The following is a 19250-nucleotide window of genomic DNA, read 5'->3' on the forward strand; positions in this document are numbered from 1 at the left end:
AAACGAAAGAATGGAAAGAAAGGACTGTACGCTCCCCATCTAGAGACACCGCGAAGATAAACGCTCAGAATGCTCGGCCTGAAAACCCCCTCCCCAAACAAATGAAAGTGTAGAAAAACCACCCGTTGATGCATGTAGATAATCACATTACCGCTTGTTGCGGGATGCAAGAGCAGCCAGCTTCTTCTGGCGCTCCATCTTCTCCTTCTTTGCCGCCACCTCCTGTCGCAATTCTTCCTCATCTTCCTTCCGGGCGGATCGCAAGGCAGCATCTTCTTCTTCCCTCATGTCATCAAACCCAGCTTCCATGTCAGAAGAGGCGTCTGAATAAAGGTCATCGTAGTCGCCATAGTCGCCGTAATCGCCTTCGTCCTCTTCGTCGGTTGCCAGATATTCGTCCATACGACGTTTGCCATGTGGTCGACGCTCAGCAGTACCTCGGTGAGATTGCCGACCGGCTGTTCCCCGATACGCCGTCGGCTCGGGGGTTTGGGACGGCTTGGCTGTGCCTTTGTATGAGAGAGGCTCGGGCGTGCGTCGCTTGACAGTAGGTTTGCCAGTGGCGGCCGTGGCCGTGGCCGGGCCAGGCGCGGGACGCTTCCCCGAACGTGCTGCTTTTTCTTGTGCCTTGGCCTCCTCAAGTCGTCGTTTGCGCTCCACTTTGCTCAGTCTTTCCTTCGGTACCTTCTGATGACGGAGCATACCCAACTGGGCTGGAGCTTTGTCTTGCATAGCCTTGGCTTGCTGCATGAGATCGGCGAAGGAGCCTTTTGGTGGTGCTTTGGAAGAAGTTGGTGCGGCCTTAGCTGCTGCTGGCTTGGATACGGTTGCTGATGCCGGGGCCGGTCTAGAAACCATTGGTTTGGTGACTGCCGGTTTTGCCACTGGTGGTTTCGCAGGTGCAGTTCTCGCGGGCGGAGCTATGATCGTAGGTGCTGTATTGCTCCTCGCAACGGGTTTCGGCGAAGCAGGCTTGACCGTAGTCGATGATACACCTCTTGGTATAATCTTGGGCGTCGCAGAAGATGCTGCTGCCCTGGTAGAGGTGACTTTACTAGCTGGTTGGCTCTCGCGTCTCTCGGGTCGAGAAAGTTGATCCTCTGCCTTGCGCTTTATTCCGGTGCCCGTGTTCCCCACCGGCTGAGGTGCGCGAGGCGCTACTCGCAATGGTCTGTCATCTTTCTTCGTTGTTGAAGATGAGGCTGGGATCGCAGGAGGCTGAGATAGCGGGGCTTGGGCAGGTTTGCCCGACCCGAGTGACGAGAGAACGGAATCGAGGAACTACTCGAAAAGTTAGATAACTGACACGAGTAAATCGAAAAGCATGGGACTTACACTCATTTTGGAGGTTTGAAAGCGAAGAAACTATTTGAAAATATGCCTTTTGGAAGTTCAAAGAACAACAAGTACCGGTTACCCTTGATGGTTCGTTCGACCGGGTAGCTTCATGACTCCGAACGCGATACCATGAATGGTTCTGTCGCCGGAGGGCCAGTAGTGCTGTATTTGTAGAGAAAAGAACGACCTGGGTACCACAAGGTACGGCGCAACAGGCAGAAGCGCTCCAGATGTTCTCGAGGAGGCAAGGAGTGGTTGAGCGGGGATAGAAGATCAAAGAACCGGGCATGACCACGCCGAGATGGCAATATATCACGTGAGCTTTACACGCGCCACACTCGCTTAGGTTTTCTGCCGGGCGGTAACACAGCCACATGAGCCGCAGCGCACTTTTCCCTCAATTTCGATGGCCCGCAGCTACTTCTTGTTCCTCAACCATCTTCAGAACTCGACGTTGCAGTCTCCGCCCAATTCGCGGTTAAATCGATTGTTTCTCAGTTCCCGTTAACCAGACCACCAAAGGTATGTCTCTTGCAACCTTGTCTCCTCTCTCCCTCGAAATACGCGCTCGCGCACAAAACGACTTCTTTTCGCATCCAGCATTTCGGCATCGACGCTAACATCAATATTTTTTTTCTTCGGGAATAGTCAATCAAAATGAAGCACCTCGCAGCTTACCTCCTCCTCGCCCTCGCTGGCAACGAGTCCCCCTCCGTCTCCGACATCAAGGAGGTCCTCTCCTCCGTCGGCATTGACGCTGACTCCGAGCGCCTCGAGAAGGTCGTCGCTGAGCTCCAGGGCAAGAACCTCCAGGACGTTAGTTTCACCCACCACGACCCCACACTCATATATAACGACAACGTACTGACTTCATCATTCTAGCTGATCGCTGAGGGTTCCGCCAAGCTCGCCTCCGTTCCCTCCGGTGGTGCTGGTGCCGCTGCCCCCGCCGCTGCTGCCGCTGGTGGTGCCGCCGAGGCTGCCCCCGAGGCCGCCAAGGAGGAGGAGAAGGAGGAGTCCGACGAGGACATGGGCTTCGGTCTCTTCGACTAAATGCCTTCCTCAAAAGCGCCTCAAAAATGACGAGTTGGGGGAACAGACATCTGGATGGAATGGCCAGTTTGCGAATACCCTTCAGCGACTGGTTCCTCAAATGTGCATTGTTCAGGCTGTTCTGACGCAGTTACGAATTCTCCATACATGAGCTGTAAAAAGCTCCTAGCCAATACAGATTCTTCTGTCCTCCACTATGGGTCTTTATACGTAGGGCGTAGTCGTTCAACCGGTTCTCGAGCGGACTCGATACCATAGGCGCGCAACGTACAAATCTATCAATCAGTCTTGCCTTGTCTGCAGTCCGTAAATCGCATCCATAATGCTCGATACGATATCTTCTGGCCCTTTTGATATCTTTGATATCTTGCATCTCTGGGGTTCAGGGCTTCATTACGATATGGTATTTCTATTACTTCTGAAATAAATCAAGAGAACCTCTCATAACTATGAAATATGAGGAAAACGCATGCTTCCCTATGTACCTTGAAATAGATTACCATACGTGACAGTCCCAGTACCATCTTCCCAAAATAGACTAGTGTATTAGGGCTTGACCTACCCGTCGCTTAGGCGAGCCCTGCCCACCTCACCAGTCGTAGTGTACCGGGCGACCGTCCAGCGACTCGACAACCCACCCGACAACCCATCTTCCTTCGCTTTTCGAGATACGTTCGAAAAGCGAGCTCTAAGGAAACACCGCAAAAATGGCTGACATCGAATACGTGAGTCGCCCTATTTCCCATGTTGAACCCAACACCTGTGATGCTAACAAGAATTCTTTTAGAACGCCGAGGAGGCTGCCGGTACGTCGTGAATCAATCTTTATCCCACCTTACCCCCTATCCGCCCGTGACAAGAGTGAAGCCATGGAGAATTTGGAATGAATGTTATGGAACGACAACCCCACAACAACTTTCGAGATGGGAGGACCAGATGGCTTCGACGCAGGGGGATGGACACGAAAATACACAACACACGCCACACGAACGAGAGACCGGATCGCTGACAGAACTTTCGCCCAACAGAGATCAAGAAGAGAAGACAGTTCCGCAAGTTCTCTTACCGCGGCATTGACCTCGACCAGTACGTTTGATCCATCGACTCTATCCGTCCGTGAAAAAAACTCTTTCAGCATGCGCCTGGCACGTCTCGGATTCAACGACAAATTCACCGGTCTACTTGGATCGTACGAATAAATCAACGAGTCGCTTGCGTGTTGGGTGCCATCGCTGCAGAGAAATCGCGGATCGAGAAATTTTTCTGGGGAGGGAATCGCAGTCTAACTGAACCCTTGAATAGGCTCCTCGACCTCTCCTCCGAGCAGCTCCGTGATGTCGTCCACGCCCGTGCCCGCAGACGCTTCAACCGTGGTCTGAAGCGCAAGCCCATGGGTCTCATCAAGAAGCTCCGCAAGGCCAAGCAGGAGGCCAAGCCCAACGAGAAGCCCGACCTCGTCAAGACCCACCTCCGTGACATGATCGTTGTCCCCGAGATGATCGGCTCCGTCATCGGTATCTACTCCGGCAAGGAGTTCAACCAGGTTGAGATCAAGCCTGAGATGGTTGGCCACTACCTGGCTGAGTTCTCTATCTCTTAGTACGTATTTCCTCTCTTCCACGTACTTGCCTCTACGCAGTGCTAACAACTACCACAGCAAGCCCGTCAAGCACGGTCGTCCCGGTATCGGTGCCACCCACTCTTCCCGTTTCATTCCCCTGAAGTAAACGATTCGAACGATTCCCCTTGGAGTGGCGTGTGGTGGAGATGGTGCTTGGATCGGAAAAAATGGGAGCCAGTATCGTCCCAACTGGATTCCTTTTATTCAGCTTGTATTTCCAGAGCGGATCAGCTGTTTCCATTTCAATTTAAGAGCTTGTCGGCATGAAAAAAAAATCATTTGGGAACTTGCCCCCTCTCAAAGTCTTTGTCGGTCTTCGGCAGAGCAAATGGATAGGACCTCTTGTCCCTGGTTGCTTTTTTGGGTGCTAGGGAAAGGAGTTCAATTTACGATATGATTATTTCAAGTTTGAGTCTCGTAGAGGTGTAAGTTTAGACAGGTTGTAGATCAAAGACGTCTTCTCGAGCTCCATCTGGACCACCTATGTATACATCCAGAGGTGCACTCCGCGGAACAGATGGATCTCGATCTATGCTATGGATACACTTATCGAAGTCTCTTAGTGTCCATCTACGATACTCCCATAATGATTGACATAAGCTACAACTACATCGACAAATATATATATATCTATATATCTGTACTCCCTTAATGCATATTCTGGTTCCAGGGATATATTTCGTGTTCCTATCTGGACGTCGGGAGGTAGACGCCCCTAAGACAGTATCTATACACAATCCACGAATCTAGATCTTTGTTAGAAGCCCTATTGTGCAGACCAATTCACACTCAATGATAGGTATCAGACCAATCACGCAAGGCTCGTTACTCCGTCGGAGATATTGCGGACCCATCTCCACCATAGCGTTGGGAACGCCGACAGCGCCGAGGTTTGATTATTTATCCTTCTGGTGCCGCTGACCCGTCACGATACACTAGGTAGAGTCTTATGTCTCAATCATGGTCTTTTTTGTCCATTATATGTATGATACATATACATGCGATCGATCATTAGCGGTTAGAGGAGTCAGCCTCAACACTAACACAAAGCTTAGTGTGGAAGGAAATCCGTTAAGTCCGAGTCCTTCGGTTATCATTGGCCACTCGTAACGAGGGGGCCGAGGCTGCCCGCTCCCCCAAGAACCGAGACTGCGGAGTAACCCCAACATCCCTTGACCCTTTCTTCTGCAATCATTCTTATACCCTGCTTGTACCTACTTTTGCAGATTCACGTTTTTTCTGTCTACAAAACCATTTGTCTATCGCGTGTCGATTGAGTCCTCGCCCTTGTATACCTTTGGCAGCACCCACGAATCGGCATTTGGCTTTCCCCCGCAATATGCCTGTCTCTTCCAACTACCCAACGGTCGATATTCCGAGCGTCGACCTGTGGTCGTTCCTATTTGAGCGCAAGGATAGGCCATTCCCTGATGATAAAAGTGAGTCATTTGAGTTTATGTTCTTCGAGTTGATGAACGGGCGCTTTGCGGGGAGATTCACGTCCATTCTGACATGTCATAGTCCTCTACCAGGATGCCGACACCAAGCGCCACTACACTTACCAGTCCCTAAAGGATGCCTCTCTTGAGTTTGGAAAGGGTTTGAAGGCCACCTATGACTGGCGCAAGGGTGATGTCTTGGCCCTTTTCACTCCCAACAGCATCGATACCCCGGTGCTCATGTGGGGTACCCTCTGGGCCGGCGGCATTATCTCTCCGGCCAACCCGGCCTACACGGTCGACGAGCTCGCCTTCCAGCTGAAGAACTCGGGCGCAAAGGCCCTTGCAACCCAGGCTTCGGTGCTGTCCGTGGCCACGGCGGCCGCCAAGAAGGTCGGCATCCCTGAAGATCACATCATTCTGCTGGGCGATGAGCGGGACCCAGATGCTCGGTACAAGCACTTCACCTCCGTTCGAAACATCTCCCGTGCCACCCGGTATCGTCGGCAAAAAATCACCCCCGAAACTGATCTGGCTTTCCTGGTCTACTCGTCTGGTACTACCGGCGTGCCCAAGGGTGTCATGCTGTCGCATAGGAACATCGTCGCCAATGTTCTGCAGCAAGTAACTGGCGAGGGCGGGAACTTGAGTTGGAATGGAGGCCCTGATGGAAAGGGAGATCGCGTTCTGGCATTCTTGCCTTTCTATCACATTTACGGTACGTCTACGAAGAGTCAATTACGCAATATCGGCTATTTTCTGACAGACGTTTTATAGGATTGACCTGCTTGCTCACCCAAGCCTTATATAAGGGCTATCACCTTATTGTCATGGCCAAGTTCGACATCGAAAAGTGGTGCGCACACGTACAGAATTACCGCGTGACATTCAGTTATATCGTGCCCCCGGTAGTGCTTCTATTAGGCAAGCACCCCGTGGTCGACAAGTACGACCTCTCTAGCCTACGCATGATGAACTCTGGTGCGGCACCACTTACCCAAGAACTGGTCGAGAACGTGTACGCTCGCATCAAGGTTGGAATCAAGCAGGGCTACGGTCTCAGCGAGACCAGTCCCACCACACACTCGCAGAGGTGGGAGGACTGGCGCGAGTACATTGGTTCCGTTGGTCGCTTGATGCCCAATATGGAAGCCAAGTACATGACCATGCCCGAGGATGGCTCGGAGCCTCGTGAAGTTGCCACTGGCGAGGTCGGTGAGCTTTCCGTACGTGGACCTAATGTCTTTTTGGGTTACCACCAGAATCCCACTGCTACTCGGGAGTGTCTGACGGAGGATGGCTGGTTCCGTACTGGCGACGTCGGTTACCAAGATGCTAAGGGTAACTTCTACATTACGGATCGTGTCAAGGAGCTCATCAAGTACAAGGGTTTCCAGGTGCCACCCGCCGAGCTGGAGGGTCTTCTGGTGGATAATGAGGCTATTGATGACGTTGCTGTAATTGGCATTGAGAGTGAGGCTCACGGATCCGAAGTGCCTCTGGCGTGCGTTGTTCGAAGCGCAAAGAGCAAGTCATCTGGTGCCACCGAGGTAGAGGAAGCTGCCAACATTGTGAAATGGCTTGACAGCAAGGTTGCCCACCACAAGCGTCTGCGTGGTGGTGTCCGGTTTGTGGATTCAATCCCCAAGAACCCCAGCGGAAAGATCCTGCGTCGCATGCTGAAGCAACAATTCAAGGATGTGGGCAAGGGCCCCAAGGCGAAACTGTAGATATACTTGTTTGACATATACCATATACAAATCGCAAATTCATAGACTGCATCTTACATGTCTTCATATGGACGGTAGTAAATAGTATTCCCGAAACGTATTTCCCATATTTTAAATCTCTCAACCATCGAAATCAAGGGAAGAACCTCTTCACCATTCCCTCGACATCCTCCCCCTCAACAGCATCAATCTTCCCCTTGGCAACTCTCTCAACCGCTTCTTCAACCTTCTCCTCCCCATTAACAAGATCAATCCACCCCTCCGTATCAGCCCTCGCCAACAACAAATCCGCCACAATAGCAACATCCTCCCTCGTCACACTCCCCCTCCCCTTCGGCGTAACACCCAGTTCCACCTTCCTCGTCGCAGGCTCATCAGTCAGAATCCCCGGACGCAGGTTAATAGCCTGGAACGGACGCGTCGCGGCAGGTTCCTTCTTGCGCATGAATGCCAGCGCGGTCATGTATTCGTCCGCCTCCTGCTTGGCTTTGGCATAGGTAGGTAGGATTTCGGTGTTTGTGCGGACGATGCCGGCCCATTGGTCGTCCGGCATCCAGTGGGGTTGGTTCTTGCGGCTGCCGAGGTAGGAGACCATTAGGAATTTGGTTACGCTGGTTGAGGCGAAGGATGCGGTCATGAAGTGTTTGGCGGCTTCTTGGTCGATGGCGATTGTGTTTGTGGGGCCGCCTTTGCCGCCGGCACCTGTGTAGTGGTGTTTATTAGTGAATTACTCTCTTGAATATAGAATTGTAGATATAGGATTGATGTATATGTTCATATTTGGAGTGACTCGCCATTCCGGCTATGGCGGATGCGGGGAGAGTGAGGGGCAGCGTACCAGCAGACCAAACGACATAATCGGGCATCACGGTGTTGAGAATTTGTTGAGCGTCGGCGGCACTCTTGACATCGGCTAAGCTGGATATTAAGACGTTCAAATTGCCCTTTCGACCCTTGCCGAGGGCTAGGATCTCCGTTTCATGGTCCGGGTTGCGTATCACGCTGGTTACGTTCCAGGCGCGGTTTAGTAGGAGGGGGGTTAGGTGGAGGGCAACTTTGCCGTGGCCGCCTAGAAGAAGGACTTGCATTTTTGGGATATGATGATATAATTCTGGAGGGGTTGAAGAGAGGATAGAGTAGTTGAAGAGGGCAATGGTGGTGTGGGTGGATTGTTCAGGCTGTTCAGCTGCTGCGGGGACTGCAGCTATGGCGTCATAGGGCCAGAGAGCTGTGTTTATCTGATTTGTACATCCACAAATTTCATCGAACGAAATACTGGAAGGTTTAGGTGTACTATTATTAAGATTATAGATGTATGATTCTACAAAATACTAGGGGTTGACTCCGTTGATTAGTCGTATCTGAACCACTGCTAGAAACTAGTTAGATGTAGACCTTCCACATCCGACCACCTTTCTTTATACCACAGGCTTGAGAAATAACCGTGTTGAGAATTTTCGCATGAGAAACAAATCTCTATTTCTGGAGGCCAATTAATACCTTGCCTACAATCACAGCATAGAAGCTCCAAGCCTTACATCTTTCTACAAACTAGGCGAGCCAAGTAATTCAAGCGCTGATATGTCATACCTCAATGAGTATGTATCATCCCTGGGAAACCATATACTCCCAAGAATACGTCAAGGTATAACACCAACACCCCCAACTAATAATACACTTAGCAAGAAGCACCAGAAGGCACATTCTCACACTTAGAGCTCGACTCCCCGCCAGTGACATCCACACTTGACCAAGTCCAGTCCGAGCAGCTACCATCGCCACACAGGATATAAACCGGAGTAGCATCGCTCTCAACAGATCCAGTAACCTGCTTCACAGTCAGGTCGGTAATAGGGACGCCGGTAGTGGGAGTGCCGGTCGGGCTGCCATTTTCGTAGTCCTGCTCAATGACAACGCCGTAGTCGGTGATGCCAGAGAGCTGGATGTTGTTGAAGGTTACACCCGAGACTTTGCCGGTGGCGCCGGAGATGGTCTTGATGCGGATGCCGTTGGCGGAGTTGGAGACGGTTGAGTGGGAGATTGTAACATTGCTGACGGTGTTGTCGTCGCGCCCGCCCACGGAGCCGATGGAGAGTCCGTGGCCGCCAGAGCAGGTACCACCGGTGAAGACGATGTTCTGTAAGATAATGAGATTAGTATCACATTATATGGGTTTAAGAAGGATGTATCCTGGGGCGAGGATGTAGAGGGAAGATTTCGGCGGTACTACTTACAGTACCAGAGTTAACGGCCAAGCAGTCATCCTGGTTCTTGACAACGGCATTACTGATGGTAACGCCATTGCTCTCGCCAACATCAAAGGCATCGGTGTTATGACCGCCGTTATCATCACCGTCCGAGTTGTCGATTGTGATACGGTTTAGGATCAAGTTATCCGACTGAACGCTAAAGGCCTGGACGGGCGTGTTCTTGACGTTCAGGCCAGTGATGGTCGAATCATCCAGATCGTGGGCATAAAAGAACTTGGGCTTGGTCTTTCCACCATTGGTCCCCTCGCCGTCCCACCAGCGCTCTCCTCCACCATTGATGGTGTGGTTGGAAGTACCGGCAACGATGATGTTGGAGCCTGAGATACGAATGAGAGGTCCATCCCACTCCTCGTAGCCGAAGGTAGTCTCGCCCTCGAAGATGACCTATAAGCAAAAGGAATTAGGAATCTTTTTTGTGTAGAGTCTGTCCATGCTCTTCATACCTTGGTGCCAGACGCAAGGTCAGAAAGGTCCAAGGTCTCGCCGGCGGGAACCTCAATGCTGTCCAGCACAACGGTCGAGCATGACTTGGCGCTGGCGCTGGCACTGGCGGCCGAGTTGAAGGTGCAAGAGCTGGAAGCACGCTTGACCAAGGTAGAGACGCGAGTTGGGGCAGCAGATGCAAGAGCTGCGCCCAGAACCACCATGGACATCATAGAGGAACGCATTTTGAAGAAATTGTTCGATCACCGGACAAGTAAAAGAGTGTAGGGAATGAGACTAGCTCAATAACAAAGATAAGGAAAGAAAGGGAATAAGAAAAGAATGGCTTGAATTGTGAAGAGAGTCGAGCGAAGGAATCGTCGCCATCTTGATATATAGGGAGGTTGAATCATTCAGGCAGTGATAGACAGGACTTTCTACATCCATATTAACGGATGAATTTGAAACGTTGGAACAAATAATTCCACCCCTCAACGATAGCCCCTTGTTCCTGAATGTGGGCGATGATCAGCGTATACAAAGTACAAAAGACCAATCGCAGCGGTGACATGTCTCCACCATGTTCATCATCGCCATCTTTAGAGCAGTCCGTCTGCTCCGATGTTTAGTGATGATGGGGACTAATCCGCTGGGATCTGGCCAGCATGCTGACAGGAGGAAAAACCCGAGTGTTGATCAGTAGAACCCTTGACCGAAATCTCGGGGTAAGGTCGGGTAAAGTCAAGGCTCGGTCGGGGCCTCTGGTTTCAGCGTAAATTAATCAACTGGCAAGCCAATTGAGGCTTGGCTGCTGGAGTTCGACCAAGCGCTAGACACGCCGTTCCCGTGTGAGGCGATGCTTAATGTCTCACTTTTGTCCCGCACTGGCTCGACTCATCAACCTCTTGCATGCCTGTCGTGAGGGTGTGGGATGTGGATTGGATGATGGCATGGCTGTGCGGCTATGCTCGAGTCAGGGGTCTCGTCTCTTCATTCTCCTGCAAGAATCATCCTCGAGGCATACATTAAGGATGAGGATCATGGCACGAAGATATCGGGCCATGGCACGAAACCTGGCATGCCACTAGTCCTAACTAGGTATCCTTCCCGCATCACCCAAAATGATACATTCGACAGCTGTATAATACTTGCCAAGCCCTTATGTATGTATTTCCCTATACATAAGCGCTTCTCGTAAATAATCGAATGTCGTCGGCGATCATAGACGCCGATATCATGTGATCATGTGACCCAACCGGGTGGTTGTTTATGTTGACCCTATACATTCCAATTAGCCATAGTAACACATACCCCTTCCTACACTTCTACATGTAAGTCCCCCTAATCTAGCGTTCTCCTACTAATCTCTCTTTACCACAGGTCCTAAAAGCCTTTAAAATCGCACAAATCCATCACATCCACTAGGATTTCAACCCTCCTATCCAAGATGGCCCTCTTACCCCCCCCGTGACAACTGGTTAATCGAGGTCGAAACCAGCCGAGAAGCCCGAGATATCCTCAACGAATTCGCCGCCCACCAGGGATACGCTATTACCACTGCCCATTCGAACAACTGGCAAGTTGACCTTCACTGCGATCGTAGTGGCCAGCCTACACCTACCAATCCCGAGGATAGTAGCCGGATCTCGGTCTCTCGCCGCTGTGGCTGCCACTTTGCCGCTAAATTAGGCAGGGCCCCAGGAGGCTGGCTTCTTACGGTGCAGGAGGGCTCTCACAGTGGCCATATAGCCTCAGAGCCATCTACACATCCTATACACCGCCGCCGCCAGCTAAAGGAGCTTAAGGAGAGGGTAGAGAAGCTATTTCTACTAAGGCATTCGAACCAGGAGGTTATCAATATCCTACGCCAAGAGGAAGCCTTTGCTGAAGGCCCAGTTGATACCGAGGACCCTTACGAAGCCCGTATTCGCCTTAACACAAGAGACCTAAAGAACCTCCGCCGCCGTGTAAGGGGCCGGTTACTTAAGGGCTGCTCACCTACAGCAGCCCTTCTTGCAGGTTTAGAAGGTTGGGAGGTCTTCCATAAGGAGGTGGATAGGGGTACGAACCAGGCTCAGCATATCTTCTGCGCCTCTCAATCTGGCCTTGAGCTTCTTACCAGATTTCCCTCCGTACTCTGGATTGATGCCACATACAAAACGAATTGTTACAAGATGCCTATGGTCAACGTTGTGGGAAGATCGGCAACTAGCGGGACCTTCTATGTGGCATGCGCTTTCGTCTCTAACGAGAGAGAGGGTTCATACCAATAGGTTTTAGAAACCCTTCGAGATCTTCTACACTCCCGTTCAATCCCGCCTCCTATCACTACATTTTCGGACGATACAGAGAGTCTCTTAGCTACCCTAGCAACGGTGTTTCCTACTACAATCGCCCTCCTTTGCATATGGCATATCCAGAAGAATATTAAGAAGAGATTGAGACCAAAGATCGCTCAGCATATCTTAGTCTATCTTGAGAGGGAAGGGGATACGCGAGATGAAATTACGGAGCGTTGGCAGAGCGCAAAGCAGCTATTTAACCAAGTCATCTTCGCACCTACAATAGCTGAGATGAAGACTGCTTGGGAGAGCTTCCAGGAGGAATTCAAACACGAGGTTTTTGCTGAAGCTATACAATACATCTCCAACCAATGGATGATGTGAGGGGCTGAAGTAAGACTTAATTCAATCTAACTAGGCCAACATGCTGTTTACAAAAAGCTTAGGGAAGAAAGGTTCGTCCCGCGTGTTCTCCATGTCAACATGCCAAGGTTCCGTGATACACGTGACCAATATCGGGCAACAGCCCGTGACAATACCCCCTCCTAGCCTTAACTTCGTTAGGGGTACGACGACATGGGTTCCGGTGTCGATTTGTTGGCGAATCACATCCGAAACGGGGCCGTATTGCTCCTCAAAGGCATCCAACGCGCTGCAGTTTTGGACCGAGTCTAGTCTTTCCCACGTCTGTTCCGCCCATCCTCTCCATTTCACTAGCGCTTCGTCACGATATCCTCGCCCAATCTTCCTCCGTCGTATAGCTAGGATTCGCTCAACGTCGTATTCCTCCTCCCCGTCGACTAGCAGCGGTGGTGGCTGCGAATCGTCCACTACTTGGGATGGGAACGGGTCCGTTGCCGCTGGGCGGACTAACTCGATGTGGAACACTGGGTGTATACCAGTAGGCACATCGAGTCGGACTGTAAACGGTGACGGAACGTCTACTACTCGGTATCGAGCATGTAGCCAATCTAACTTCTTTGACGGTCGCTGCGTGCGTACATTCCGAAGGTTTAGCCAAACCCAGTCATCCTTCTTATAGATAGGCGCAGCCTGTCGACGTCGGTTCGTTTGCTCTTCTTGAAGGGCCTGTGCAGAAGCAATAGCGGCCTGGGCCCAATCGGTGGCTTCTCGTAGGCGATTCACGAAGGTTTCGCCTGTCTTTCGTGGTTGGGTCAGGGCGTCCTGTAGCTGCCCTGCTTCGTCGATACCAATCGGGTCAATGTGGTAGCCGTGGGTGAAGAAGAATGGCGAGATTCCTGTTGAAGCGGCATCACGATTATTAATTGCCACTGCGACTATTGGTAGTAGATCTTTCCAGTTATCCTGTGCGTACGTCGTGAACACACGTAGAATTCGTTCGATCTCCTGATTGGCACGTTCTGTTGCACCGTCGGTCTGGGGGTGGAAAGCAGTGGATAATCGGCGTTGAATCGATAGCCTTTCGCATACCCTTCCCCAGAAAGAACTCACGAATTGGGGGCCGCGGTCGCTCACAATCGCTAGTGGTACCCCATGATGCATATAGAAGTGTGTGAGGAACACCTCTGCTACATCCTCTGCTGTTGTATTCCTCATTCCGACTAGAATCACGCCCTTTGTCAACCGATCTGTTATCACCATACAGTTTGTTGCTCCCGTGGATCCTGAGGGTGGTAGCCCGGTAATGAAGTCCACTGATATTTCGGCCCAGATTCGCTGGGGAATTGGTAGTGGTTTTAATAACCCATGTCTTGTGTCTCGCCATACTGAGCTCCGTCCACAGATTGTACAGTTACGAAGGAAACGTCGTACGTCCTTCGCTGCCCCTGGCCAGAAAAACCGTCGAGATAGTATCGAATAGGTAGCGTCTCGTCCTGGGTGCGCTGTGACGTGTGAATCGTGGATCTTCTGTATAATTCCCGTGCGTAGGACTTCGTTATCAGGGATCCAGATCCGTTGTCTGAAATGGAGCAGTCCCCGATCGTCTAGATGGCACTCAGATAGGCTTGTTTTAATGTTCGTTTCGGCAGCAATTCGGCGCTCTCCCTTTAGCAAAGCGTAGGAGATTCGTTGGTAGATCGAGTCGGACGCCCTTGCTCTTTTCCATTCCGTCTGTAGTTCTGGTTCTTCAAAGAGAGGGATATCTCTTTCAAAGTCAATCCCCTCACTAGGTTGGTCGTCGGCTGGTTGAGGGTCTAGCCGTCCTGTTTTGATCTTGACCCTTTTGAGTAGGATTCGGAAGCGATTCGATAGCCTTTCGTCAGTGATACTCTTAGGCATATCCTGGCTCCGTCGTGATAATGCGTCCGGCCTTACTGCAAGCTTGCCAGGGCGATAACGAAGGTCGAAATCGAACTCTGTTAGGAGATCTGCCCAACGCATTTGCCGTTCGTTCAGGTGTTGTGCTTTGCCGAAGTATCGAAGGTTCTTATGGTCTGTTACGATGGTGAATCTAGGCACCATTTTCAGCTCAGGTCTCCATTCGCGCAAGGCGCGTATAATCGCTAGAAGCTCCTTATCATGAATCTCGTAGTTTGACTCTGCTGGAGATAGCTTCTGGGATAGGTAGGCGCATGGCCGTAGTTGTCCGTCGGGGCCACGTTGCGATAGAACCGCCCCAGTTGCCCATCCAGAAGCGTCGGTTTCCACGACTGTTTGGCGATCCTCTTCGAAGTGTGCTAAGATTGGTGCGTTTATAAAGAGCTCTTTCAGTTCCGTGAAGGCCTGCTGGCAGTCATCGTCCCATTTGAAAATAGCGTCTTTCTTCATTAGCCGTGTTAACGGTGCCGAAAGGTCGGCGAATCGTGGTATAAACGGTCGGTAGAAGTTCGCAAATCCAATGAAGCTTCGCACGTCTCGTATAGACTTCGGCCTCTCCCATGCTCTGATAGCCTCTACCTTCTTTGGGTCAACGCGGATCCCCTTTCCAGCTTCGACGATAAAGCCAAGATACTTCACTGAGCCCTGCTCGAACTCCGATTTCGCAATATCGCATTGTAGACCCGCGTCCATTAGTTTCTGTAGCACATCGCCAACCTTTCGGCGGTGATCCGCTAGCGTTCCGTTGGTGTAGATGATTATATCGTCAACGTATGCCGACACGAAATCATCTAAGTACTCTCGCAGAGTCTGGTTAATGTACCTCTGGAACGTCGCCGGCGCGCCTGTTAATCCGAACGGGGTAACGTTCCACTCGTAGAGCCCATATCGCGTCCGGAATGCTGTCTTCCATTCTTCTCCGGGGTGAATGCGGATCTTATGGAAAGCTGCGATGATATCGAGTTTCGTGAACCAGCGGGCGTGCCCCATATTCCGCAGCGTCTCGCGAATCAACGGTAGAGGGTAGCGATCCTTCACCGTTTGTTCGTTTAACCCTCGGTAGTCAACGCAAAATCGTACGCCACCACCTGGCTTTCTAACTAACAAGATTGGTGCTGCTGCAGGTGATTGGCTCACCCGTATAAAGTTCTTCCCGAGTAGGTCTGTCAACGTTTTCCGTAGGTAAAGAAGTTCCTCTTTGTTCATGCCGTAGAGAGGACCATATGGTGGTGGCTCTTCGAAACCGTTTCGGTCGCGTTTCAGAGGGATCTTATGATCGATTCCTGGCCGGTGCGGAGGTAGCTGGTCGGCTAACTGTTGGCTGAAGGCGGCTAGCCATCGCCAGTAGTGTTTCGGTAGCTTATCCTTTGGGTCGATGTGCTTCTTGGGTCGTAATGCTCTCTCAATATCGTCTAGCGAAACCCTGCCGATTCGCAAACGATCCGCATCCGGTACGCTACGTACGAGTTGCTGTATAGATGATGCCTTAACCTGCACGACGCGTAGTCTCTTTACTCCATCAGGCCCGATAGTGCGATCCGCGCGGTTCCAACATCTTGTCCGCTCCCCAGACCTTGTGAAGATGTCTAGGTATCCTTTCCTTGCCGAATATCGTCCGTTCACGTCGTGTAGCCATGGGTCCCCAAGTATCATACTATCGCTTTGTGGTCCGATAATATAGGCAAATACGCGGCCTTGTTGCTGGCCGTGGACATCGAGGTCGAAATGGGTAATGTGGGTGATTCGGCACTGGTTCGGTACCACTCCGTCAAGGACTCGTGGCTGTATCTTAATGCGCGGAAGGTCGAGCGACTGGACTAAAGACTCGTTTACCGTTGCATAGCAGCGGCAGCCGCTATCGACGAGAGCTTGTGTAAATTGGATTCCATTCACTCTAGCATCGACTATAAACGGTAATGTCTCACGTTTAAGTAGCTTCTCGACCCCCTTCCGCTCCTGCTCGCGGCTTAGAACAGGAGCTATTCTTTTCCCGAATCGTCCTCAGTAGTCACATCTTCGTTGTCGGAAGCCGTCGTGACTGACTCGCTATCACTTGTAGGCCTTGCCTTCTTCACATTGACCGTACGCTCACGTCTTTTCTTGCTCGAACTGGTAGCGGTACGTGTACTATTCGGCGGTTGCGCCGGTAGGAGTGCGCACCTCGCGATAAGGTGTCCGGATCTCCCGCATCGTAAGCATTTCCCTTCGGCCCGTCGCTTATCCAGTTCGTCCTGGCTGACCCATTTCGCTTGCTTAGGGTGTTCCTTCTCGAATCGTTGGGGTTTCGTACGCGGTTCGGTACGGTTTACAGAGACAGTAGGGGTCCAGTCCATCTCGTCAGTCGTTCTCTTAGAGCGTGTATTCCGAGTACGATTAATATCCAGGGTGTCGTTGTCTGCACTAATCTCGTGGAGTCGTGTGATTAACTCCGAAAAGGTGCTAGGGACGCCGCGATACCGTAGCGTTTCGGTCATTTTTCGGTTAAGCGAAGCTAGCAAAACTTGCCGCTTAGGCTCGTCAGGCCATTCAAAAGCGCCTGCGTCAGCGAATTCCCTTTCTAACTGAGGTAGGAACCTCGCGAAGGACTGGTCTTCGCGTTGTCGTATTAGGTGAAGCCGTCTTGCTGCTCTTGCTTTGATGTTCGGGTCGCCATAGATGTTTTCGAGGTAGTCAAGAAGCTGTCGTGGTTCGCGGTCGTTTCGCTGTGTTTTCACGAACGAATTGGTGTTCTTTAGGGCTAGCTTTTCTAGCCGAGAGAAGACGTACGCGAATTGATCTTGTGGGCTCCCGATAGCTTCGCCGTCTACTGCTAGCTTGTTTTCCATCACTGTTCGCCAGGATGGCCACTCCGAAGAGCTCCCTGCAAACATCGCTGGGTCCGGTAGTCGTGGCCGAGGGCGTTGTATAGCTATCCCTGTTCTATCCTGCGTGACCTCGGTTTCGATTCGAGAGGGATTCGGCGGTGTTTTGCTAGGGATTGATATGTTCTGGAGTAATGCCTCAAGTTTTTCGATCCGTTCGTCTTGCGCGGTGTTCCGTTCGTTCTGTGCTGTGGTAGCACTCTCGTATACGGCGTGGCTCTGGGCGATTTGCTGCATTAATGTCTGAGCCCAACTAGGGGGACTAGACGATTCGCTATTTCTTGCCATTCTCTGCCGTGTGTAGCGGTTTATTCGTGCGTTCTTCGTTTCTCAATCGGCTTCGCGTCGAGGGTCCTATGGGTAGCGACCGGTACCGTTTCGGTTGCTATTCGCTTATATTCCGTTCCAATGTTCCAATGTGCCTAGGAATTGAGATCTTCTAGGGCTTTCCAATACGTCTCGAGCACTAAGGCCTTATACGCGAGGGTTCCGTTCCGTTGTGTGGCCGTCACTGAATCGCCGGGGATTCAGGGGTGTTTCCAATGAGCGCCTAGGTCGTCTTCCTAGGGCTTTCTAATAACCAGTGGTACTTCTAGGTGTAGAAGGAAGCTTTTTGTATGTGAGGGGCTGAAGTAAGACTTAATTCAATCTAACTAGGCCAACATGCTGTTTACAAAAAGCTTAGGGAAGAAAGGTTCGTCCCGCGTGTTCTCCATGTCAACATGCCAAGGTTCCGTGATACACGTGACCAATATCGGGCAACAGCCCGTGACAGATGAAGGATAGTATAAAGCAACGCTTTCTTCGCTGTTATACCAACCAAACCCTTCACTTCGGAGAGACCTCCTCCTCGCGAGTAGAAGGGGCCCATGCCTATCTCAAGACCTATATCAAATACTCGATTGGAGATCTCCTGACAGTAATGACCCGGGTTCAAACCGCGGTTAGTACTCGTCATATTACCATCAACCAGGCAATTAGGGAGGACCGCCAGAAACTACCAGATAACCTCCTTATACCGTTATTTCGGTCGGTTCTTGGCTGGGTTGCCACATGTGCCCTTCAACGAGTTGCCCAGCAGTTAACTGCCTACCAGAAGAAAGAGTTACAGTTGGCAGACTGCACTCACTACCATCGGCAGTCACTGGGGCTACCTTGTATTCACGAGATTGTGGCAGCAATCGAAGGCAAGCAGGCCCTGAGAAGGGACCAATTCCACCGGCAGTGGTGGCTTCTAGCTTCAATTGAAGACGACTACCAGCCACTTAACATAGAAACTGTTCTTCGAATCGAGGAACCAGCCATCGCGAAGGCCGCCGGGCGTCCCCGTGGACGGGCAAACCATGCTCAAAAGGACCCTAGGGTAGAGGCTGCGAAGAGGACTGTTGAGGCTGAACAACCAACCACTAAACAACCAACCACTAAACAACCAACCACTAAACAACCAATCCGCCGATCCACTCGATTGGCCAGATCCACTAAGCGAGATCCCTCTGGATTCGAGATTGTGAGGAAGGAGACCGCCCGTGTAGGGCGGAAAAGGCGATGAGAAGGGCGCTGAGAAGGGCGATGGGTAGGTGGAAGGGTAATCTAGATTGATAGTATGTTAGCTTCTTAATTAGGAAATTGAATTATCTTTGAAATCTCTGCAAATTCAGGCGATTTGGATGGCTGTATGGACTCTTGGAAAATAGGTGGTAGTGGTAGAAAGGTAGGAAGGGGTATGTGTTACTATGGCTAATTGGAATGTATAGGGTCAACATAAACAACCACCCGGTTGGGTCACATGATCACATGATATCGGCGTCTATGATCGCCGACGACATTCGATTATTTACGAGAAGCGCTTATGTATAGGGAAATACATACATAAGGGCTTGGCAAGTATTATACAGCTGTCGAATGTATCATTTTGGGTGATGCGGGAAGGAT

At 51.1% G+C, this 19250-nt stretch overlaps 6 protein-coding genes across 6 annotated transcripts; 3 read left to right on the forward strand and 3 right to left on the reverse strand.

The window, feature by feature from the left end:
- Positions 1–147: 147 nt before the first annotated feature.
- On the reverse strand, positions 148–1341 carry N7496_008272 (uncharacterized protein; the record flags this gene model as incomplete). The annotated part of the gene is made up of 2 exons (XM_056701191.1): positions 148–1281; positions 1336–1341. 2 exons carry the CDS (start codon positions 1339–1341, stop codon positions 148–150), a joined length of 1140 nt encoding a protein of 379 aa, XP_056553254.1.
- Positions 1342–1995: 654 nt separating this feature from the next.
- On the forward strand, positions 1996–2391 carry aspf8 (ribosomal protein P2; the record flags this gene model as incomplete). The annotated part of the gene is made up of 2 exons (XM_056701192.1): positions 1996–2154; positions 2221–2391. 2 exons carry the CDS (start codon positions 1996–1998, stop codon positions 2389–2391), a joined length of 330 nt encoding a protein of 109 aa, XP_056553255.1.
- Positions 2392–3098: 707 nt separating this feature from the next.
- On the forward strand, positions 3099–4118 carry N7496_008274 (40S ribosomal protein uS19; the record flags this gene model as incomplete). Its single annotated transcript, XM_056701193.1, has 5 exons — positions 3099–3116; positions 3179–3197; positions 3420–3477; positions 3694–3990; positions 4049–4118. 5 exons carry the CDS (start codon positions 3099–3101, stop codon positions 4116–4118), a joined length of 462 nt encoding a protein of 153 aa, XP_056553256.1.
- A 1233-nt stretch (positions 4119–5351) lies between these two features.
- N7496_008275 (acyl--CoA ligase) lies at positions 5352–7181 on the forward strand (the record flags this gene model as incomplete). Its single annotated transcript, XM_056701194.1, has 3 exons — positions 5352–5451; positions 5534–6169; positions 6229–7181. The coding sequence occupies 3 exons, from the start codon at positions 5352–5354 to the stop codon at positions 7179–7181; spliced, it is 1689 nt and encodes a 562-aa protein (XP_056553257.1).
- A 133-nt stretch (positions 7182–7314) lies between these two features.
- N7496_008276 (uncharacterized protein) lies at positions 7315–8269 on the reverse strand (the record flags this gene model as incomplete). The annotated part of the gene is made up of 2 exons (XM_056701195.1): positions 7315–7883; positions 8020–8269. 2 exons carry the CDS (start codon positions 8267–8269, stop codon positions 7315–7317), a joined length of 819 nt encoding a protein of 272 aa, XP_056553258.1.
- A 590-nt stretch (positions 8270–8859) lies between these two features.
- On the reverse strand, positions 8860–10119 carry N7496_008277 (glycoside hydrolase family 28 protein; the record flags this gene model as incomplete). The annotated part of the gene is made up of 3 exons (XM_056701196.1): positions 8860–9318; positions 9416–9835; positions 9895–10119. The coding sequence occupies 3 exons, from the start codon at positions 10117–10119 to the stop codon at positions 8860–8862; spliced, it is 1104 nt and encodes a 367-aa protein (XP_056553259.1).
- Positions 10120–19250: the final 9131 nt, after the last annotated feature.

This window comes from Penicillium cataractarum (assembly GCF_028827025.1).
Source record: "Penicillium cataractarum strain IBT 29864 chromosome Unknown utg000007l, whole genome shotgun sequence".
Lineage (NCBI taxonomy): Eukaryota > Fungi > Ascomycota > Eurotiomycetes > Eurotiales > Aspergillaceae > Penicillium > Penicillium cataractarum.